The sequence below is a fragment of the Erythranthe guttata genome, chromosome 12 (genome assembly GCF_056151865.1).
Source record: "Erythranthe guttata isolate IM_541 chromosome 12, IM_541, whole genome shotgun sequence".
Classification (NCBI taxonomy): Eukaryota; Viridiplantae; Streptophyta; class Magnoliopsida; order Lamiales; family Phrymaceae; genus Erythranthe; species Erythranthe guttata.
The window spans coordinates 6,143,316-6,151,670 of record NC_142544.1 but is presented as its reverse complement, the minus strand read 5'-3'; the positions used below and the strand labels follow the sequence as shown (position 1 = coordinate 6,151,670).

General features: G+C 36.0%; 1 protein-coding gene across 1 annotated transcript; it reads left to right on the top strand.

Annotated features, from left to right (window-relative positions):
* Positions 1 to 4,553: 4,553 nt before the first annotated feature.
* On the top strand, positions 4,554 to 5,298 carry LOC148766318 (secreted RxLR effector protein 161-like). Its single transcript, XM_088827230.1, has 2 exons — positions 4,554 to 4,879; positions 5,124 to 5,298. Exons 1-2 carry the CDS (start codon positions 4,554 to 4,556, stop codon positions 5,296 to 5,298), a joined length of 501 nt encoding a protein of 166 aa, XP_088683356.1.
* Positions 5,299 to 8,355: the final 3,057 nt, after the last annotated feature.

Sequence of the window (8,355 nt, the reverse complement as noted above, 5' to 3'; positions counted from 1 at the left end):
CAAAACCTAATACTTTGAAGGGGTTGAGAGGATTCTTGGGGTTAATCGGTTATTACAGGAAGTAAATACAGGGGTATGGCATTATTTGCAAGCCTCTGATGGATATGTTGAAAAGGGGAAGATTTGTATGGACTTAAAAAACAAAACATGCTTTCATTATACGTAAAGAAACAGTAGTTGCTTCACCAATACTGGCTTTGCCTGATTTTTCGAAGTCATGTGTAGTAAAAACTGATGCTAGCTCCACTGGACTAGAAGTTGTTCTCGTGCAATATTCCAAACCTATTGCTTTTCTAAGTAGAGCATTGAGTTCTAAGAATTAGGTGTTATTTATCTATGAAAGAGAGTTCATGGGAATTTTGATGGCTATTATCAAATGAAAACATTACTTGCAGGGCCACCATTTCACCATCAGAACAGACTAACATAGCATCAAGTATATAATGGAACACAAGTTTACTTCAACTCTTCAATAGAGATGGATCTCCAAACTTATTGGGATGGATTATGATATTGACTATGAGAAGGGGATTGAAAACATGGTGGATGATGCTCTTTCCAAAAGAGATCATGCTAATGGAGAATGCAAAGCTATTATACAGCTCAACCCAAGTGGATGACTGAAGTGATGGAGAGTTATGAAAGAGATAATGGACTATCCCAGGTGCTACCTGCTAAATTGATTGATCCTAATGCCTATCCCGACCATACCATAGTTCGGGGGGACTAAGATTCAAAGGAAAGATTTGCATTGGCAATGACCCTATTTTGAGGTTGAAGCTGCTTAAGAGCCTACATGATACAACCATTAGTGGGAACTCTGGAATGAATGAGACATACCACAGAGCTAAGACTATGTTCTACTAGCCTAAACTCAAAGATGATGTGATGAATTTTGTTCAGTGTTGTGACACTTGAAAATTAGCTAAACATGAGAATTGTTGATACCCTGGTCTTCTCCATCCACTAGAGATTCAACATGGGGCTTTGGGCTCATATTCCAATGGATTTTGTGGAGGTTCTACCAAAATCAGAAGGGAATGTGCTATTCTGATTGTGGTGGACATATTCAAAAATTTTGGGGATTTTATCCCTCTATCTCATCCCTGTTGTGCTAAGATCATTTCCAAGTTTTTTTTCGATAATGGTTTTAAATTACTCGGTCAACCAGTCAACATAATCACAGATAGAGATAAGATATTTACAAGTCAATTTTGGACTGACTTGTTCAAATTATTGGTGACTAGACTGGATATATCTACGACATATCACCCTTAAAGTGATGGACAAAGAGAGAGGGTAAATCAATGTCTTGAAACATATCTTAGGTGTTTTACTAGCCCAAGTCTTTCAAAATGGATTAAATGGTTAACTTTGGCTGAGTATTGGTATAACACTAATTTCCATACAAGCTTGACGATGTCACCTTTCAAGGTTTTGTATGTATATCAATCCCCACACCTCACATTGGGAACCTATTTACATTCAACCTCTATAAATGTAGAAGTGTTCTTCTGGGATATATCTCTGGCTTTGGAATTGATTAACGAAAATTTGGAGAAAGCTCACCAGCGTATGAATGTTTTTGTTGATCAACATATGACATAAAGGAAATTTGAAGTTTCTGATGAGGTTTACTTGAAATTACAGCCTTTCAGGCAAAAATCAGTTTCACTCCGGATGAATCTTAAGTTGTCTAATCTCTATTATTGATCCTATAAAATTACTGAAAAGATAGGATCCATGGCGTACGAACAACTTCTACCACCCAGCTCCAAAATTAACAATATTTTCCATGTCTTTTGTTAAAGAAGATGCTCAGTTCTAACAACTTACCTAGTCCAGTCCGTTTGCAGCGGATGTTAGAAGCTTGCAAGCGATACCCATGAAGATACTAGATCAGCGTGCAATAGATTCTTATGCCAGTGATCCCATCCAAGTGCTGGTTCAGTGGGTCGGTTGTGATGCAGCTAGGGCTACTTGGGAGGATTTGCAGGAGCTTACTAGCAAATTCCCCTCTTTTGATCCTTGGGGACAAGGATTTAGTCCACCCCAGGTAATGTCATTACCTGGGGAAGAAAAGGAATTCGAAGAGCTAGGGACACTTTTTAATTACCCTGTTAACAAAATTATACTACATTATGTATTGTACTTTTGGTAGATTTGAGTATTTGTAATTGGATTATGGAATGATTATTCAGAGTTTAATTACAACATTTCTTATCCAATTTCTATCTTTCTCTACAAGTCTCTCTATATTTATCATCAATTTCTTATTACTAAAATACAAAAAATACAAATAATATCAGGGATCTTACACCACCCACTAGGGCGGAGGTTCGCCGGAGACGATATACAGTAGTGGTTGATGCCGATGAGGGGGATAGACAAAGAGTTTTCTTTCTATAGTTGTTGGGATCTGGTCAAATGTGCTGAAAATAATGCACTTTCTAGAATATCCACATGAATGTATAATGTATGATATGATAATGAATGGACAAATACATGAATATTTAGATACATGTTTATCTAGTATTCATGTTGAATCTTATTCAATGTAATACATGCACCTCATGTACCTAGACTAGTATAACTAATTGTAGGTTTGTATTTGTTATTCAACATGAATTCACAAGAGTAAAATATGTAGGAGATACATACTCCTCGATCATTTCCATGTTAATCTTTTTCATATAATTCTGCAATATATCCAACATGGTATCAAAGCTCATTAAAGATGTTCTTTTCGTTTCGAACATCACTCAAAATTTATTGAGCGTTGGCCAACTCATGCAAAAAGGATATCGATTACTTTTTCACGATTACATGTGCAGCATATTTGATAAGAAAATCAAAAATCATGTTATGACAATCCAAATGACATCAAACAAGGTTTTTCCCTTTGTTATGTCGTTGGAAAGGGAATTGGCCTTAAAAGAAGAAAGTATTGATAAATTCCATTTGTGGAATTTGAGATATAGTCATTTGCACAATAAGGGGCTGCAACTATTGAACCAAAAGAGTATGGTTGTTGGCGTTCCATCAATTGAAAGAAATGAGTAAGTTTGTGAAGGGTGCATTTTCGGCAAAATTCATAGGCTACCTTTCCCTAAAACTTCTTGGAGAGCTAAATGTCCAATCGAGTTGATGCACTCAGACATTTGTGGTCTATGAGGACTACATCTGTCGATAACAAAGGATACTTCATTCTTTTTGTCGATGATTTTTCAAGAATGATGTGGATATATTTTTTGTGTGAAATATCGGAAGCATTTTCCATTTTTCTACCATTCAACGCTCTTGTTGAAAATCAAAGTGAATTAAAATCCAAGTTGTTATGGACGGATTGTGGTGGTGATTTTCTCTACACACCGTATTGCAAGAAAAATGGGATTCAAATACAACTCACCGTTCGTAGAAGTCTACAACAAAATGGTGTAGCCGAAAGAAAGAATAGAACCATTGTCGAGATGGTGAGGAGTATGCTTCAAGGAAAATGCTTGCATAAATTATTTTGGGGCTGAAGTTGTTCACAGGTCTGTCTACATACTCAACCGGTCCCCGACAAATGCAGTTCTAGATAATACACCGTCCAAAGCTTGGTGTGAAAAGAAGCCAATGGTGGATCACTTGAGAGTGTTTGGCTGGATTGTATACTCTCATATCTCAACTCCAAACCGACACAAATACGATGAAAAATGCAAAAAAATAACTCTTGTTGGCTACAACGATGAGTCAAAGGGTTATCGACTTTATAACCCGGAAACTAAAAACCTCATCGTCTCAAGAGATATGTTATTTCTTACGAAATAGCCAAATGGAATAAGGAGGACAATTCTTCACCAAATGTGGAGTCAAATGATTCTTTGGAGTCACCTTTTGTACCGGAAGGGCAGCAACAAAATGGAAATAAAACTCCATTAACAAATCTTCAAAGAACACCTCAAATAAGTTCCTCAAGTTCTTCGAACTCAGATTTTGAATCTCCTCCAAGAAAGATACGATTATTGAAATATATTTATGAGCATTGCGATATTGCTTTATTTGGTTCTAAACCTCATAATTTTGAAGTAGCAACAAAAGAAGTTAGGAGAAAAGCCAAGGAAGCCGAAATTGAAACAGTTGAAAAAAATAAAACTTGGGAGCTTGTGGATTTGCCACAAGGAAAAGACGTGACCGGCATAAAGTGGGTATTCAAAACCAAACTCCATTAAGATGGTTCTATCAAAAAACACAAAGCGAAATTAGTTGCAAAAGGCTATTCGCAGAAGTCCGTGATAGACTTCAATGAGACTTTTGCATCGGTAGCACGAATGGAGACAATTCGAGGGGGATAATTTTACCTCTCCAGAAAAATACATTAATGATTTGTTAAAAAAAGTCAGCATGAAAACTTGCAAACCCGTTGCAACACCTTTTGCGGTGAATGAGAAGTCACAACAAGAAGGATGGCGCTAAAATAATGGATTCAAAAATATATTTAACTCTTTCTTATCTATCTCACAAACACAAGACCAGACATAGTGCACTCCGTTAGCTATGTTTCGCGGTTTATGAATGAGCCAAGCAAGCTTCAATTTGCAGCGGCAAAGATGATCCTTCGGTACCTTCAAGGAACAAAGAAGCAAGGGTTGAAGTACGAAAAAGAAGAAAATAATGCCTTAATCGATTTCACGGATAGTGATTGGGAAGTTTCGTTGCATGATCAAAAAAGAACTTCGGGCTATGTTTTCTCTCTTGGTTCGAAGGTGATTGAAGGGAGTTCTAAAAAGCAAAAGGCGGTTGCTTTATTTTCAAGCGAAGCCGGGTATATTGCAGTAGCGAATGCCGCTTGTGAAGGCGTTTGGCTTAGAAGAATTCTTTCGGATTTGAAAAGCAAGTGCAAGCTACAACTATATTTTGTGATAACATGTCTACAATTGGTATGACTAAAAATCCAGTCTTTCATGCAAGGTCGGAGCATAGAGAGCTACGTCATCACTGTTGGGATATGAAGCCCAGGAGTTAATGAAAATTCGCAAGAGGTTCTAGATTAGCCGATTTTAATTTGTTTAACATGCTTTGATTAGATTCGTTTAAAGCGGAATAAATCTAATCTAGCAACTTACAATTTTCGCGAGCAGATTCATTTCTATCTTCGACGCACGAACAAGGATCCACACCAAGCCTTCAATCCTCGAAACACTGTTGCACAGGAATTCACAGCCTTCTTCCTTCACCAATATCTCCGAGATAGTTGATCCGATGGAGAAACGCTTCAGAAGGATTATAGTACTATGGGTTAGGAAGAGAGTGTAAACATTTCAAGCCTATCGGATGAACGGTTGATTTGTGGTGAATTTCTTCGCAGGACTGCTCAGAAATTTCGGGAATTATAGTTTGCTCTAAAAACGGGATAATTGTATTTTTCGTCCTTATAATTTACCACTTATTCATTTGTCGTCCCTAAACAAGTTGGAGTAACATTATTCGTCCCTAAACATGCTATTTTTTAGCAGTTTCCGTCCTGCCGTTAATTCTTGCTATTACTTTGGATGGAAATCTGACGTGGACCTGAAACATCTCAATATATGCTGGTGACATGGACGATTAATCCACGTGGCCACTCACATGTATGCTGCTGTTGATATGCTTCGTGAAACCAACTCATACTAACTCAAATTACCCATGCATTGGCCCCCATCAAAACTCATCTCTAAACTTTGCAAGAGAGAACTAGCCAGCATGCACAATCACAAAATACCCATTTCAACTTTGCAAACGAGCCACCACCATGTAAGAGACCCATTCCCACCTAATTAAGAGAAAATTCTCAAATTGACTATAAGCGATACAATTGTCGGATGAATAATATTTATTTCGACTTTTGCAATCTGTGCGCGTACACGCACTTTAAAATTAGGGGCCTTAAGAGATAGGTCCCTAGTGACAAACCTTATTAAAACTAAATGACAATCTTAACTAAACATTTGCTACACATCCTTTATAAAATTCATTCCAAAAATGCCCCCGTGCATTAAATATATTTTTTTCCAACCAATATTTTTAATTTTTTTATACAAAACACGTCTAATTTTATTTTTCTTTCTATTTCTCCATTTTAGCAATTTTTACACAATTAAAAATTTATTTTTTATCTTCATAATATTGAAGATTACGAAAAAAATATATATTATTTTTATTAAATTCAATTTACATATTTTTAAATATTTTTTTTTGATTTTATTTATTGTTAATACTGTAGTAGACTATAGTATATACGGTGTACTGTAGCATACTACGGGGTACAATAGCATACTTGTGCAATAGCATACTACGGTATACTATAGTTTACTACGGTCTGCTGTTCCAAACCCTAGCCGCAAAACAACTCTCAGCCGTCGTCGAACCCTAGTCGACAACAAATTCGTAGCCGTCGCCAACTTCTATCCACCAAACCCTAGCTGCCAAACAAAACCCTAGCACCATCAAAGAGTCCTAGATACAACCACCTCCCACCGTAGACTAACCTCACAACACCATCTCGGATGGCCATCTACCACCATAATCATCCGCTCTAATATACGACAACCGCTGCCGCTCTCAACCGTCATGAGCCATGTATCACCGCTGCAATTTGCAGATCTGTAATTCTCTCCGACCGCCATCCATCATAGCCACCATAATTGAGTGAGCGGGAGAAAGATAGATAGAGCGAGAGGGAGAGGGAGAGGGAGAGGAAGAGGCGAGAGGGAGAGGGAGCGGCGAGATGATAGGCGAGAGAGAAAACAAAAAAAAATCTGATTAGTTGAAGAAACGTGAGATATTATATTTAGGGTATAAGGGCAAACTAGGGATAAAATAAAAATTAGGGATGTGGGTCATATATTATTCTAAGATAGGGATTTAATTAAAAGATTGAATTTAAGGTTGTCATTAGTTCAAATTAGGTGTCATTTAAGGGACTCTTAGCATATTACCCCTTAAAATAATGAATATAGAAGACATGCAATTACTACATCAGTTTTTTTTAATATCCCCTACACTGGCCATGCCTTTTTTTTTTTTTTTTTTTTTACAAAATTGCAAATTGTGCAAATCTTCAATTTGTAACGAAACAAAAATTCTTGTTGAGTAGCTTAACAAATCCAAATATATTAATTCAAAGTAGAAATTGCATTGCTTCAGATTTGTATGATGGATAAAAAATTTCTTTTGGGAATTATCGAGGCTATTTACGAGTACAAAGAAGTGAGATATTGAAGAAATTAGCAATTTGGAAAAGAAGCATTATGTTCTAAAGAAGATGCAATCTGAAATTGAAAAGAGGGGTTGGCTCTTACGTATCATGTGCGAAGCACATGTTATTTTCCGTCCAAACTAACCAACCAAATTGACGGAGGGACAAAAATTGCAGAAAAATGGCATGTTTAGGGATGAATAATGTCACTCCAACTTGTTTAGGGACGAAAAATGAATAAGTGGTAAAGTATAGGGATGAAAAGTGTAATTATCCCCTCTAAAAACCTATAATCTTCTATTGTATATCCCGATTAATAATTCTTCTACAAGGGTGGACTTGTACTTGAAGAAGTCTAAATCTATAATCGAGAAACTTAGAGAGAAAAGAAGAAGAGAAAAAAATTCATCTCTCATCAACCTAATCTCTATTATATATAGCACAATGAATTAGAGTCACACACAGAGAGGATTACATGTAAACAAATTTCACTCCTTCTATAACACTATATTAATTCCAATATATTATATTGGTTGAACTTTATTTTCTCAATTAATTAGAAAATCCATTGGGCTACAATAGGGACTAAAAGAGAAAATATAAATCGGGCAACTAATAATTAATTAAATCCAAACTCTTAAAAGAATTCATTTAATTAAACATTAAATAATTATTTATTATCCAATACCAAATAGTTATTGAACTCCCATTTATATTCTCAAATATTATATTCGAGCTCCGGTCGATTATTACTTAGATTCTCCCCACATTAAGATATTTTATAACTACCAAATAATTTATTCACTATTAAATAAATTAAATGGTTTCTTTTCATGAGTCTTACCCGCTTAATTTATTTGAGTATGTCGGATACGAAATCCACCTGGCCAAGACTTGGCATAAACAAATCTTATAAGCTACTTAAGGCTTATTATCAATCCCATATTTCAGAGATGTGGATTCCTTTCGATAATTAATTTCCACTTATTAATTCTTAATGTTTCTACCCAACGCACTGGGGGGCATTTGACTCAATATAGGAATATCTCCCAGTGTGACATCAAAGTAGAGATCATCAATTAAATGTGTACGTTATTATCAAGAGATTAAGAGAGTAAGTAATATACTATCAACTA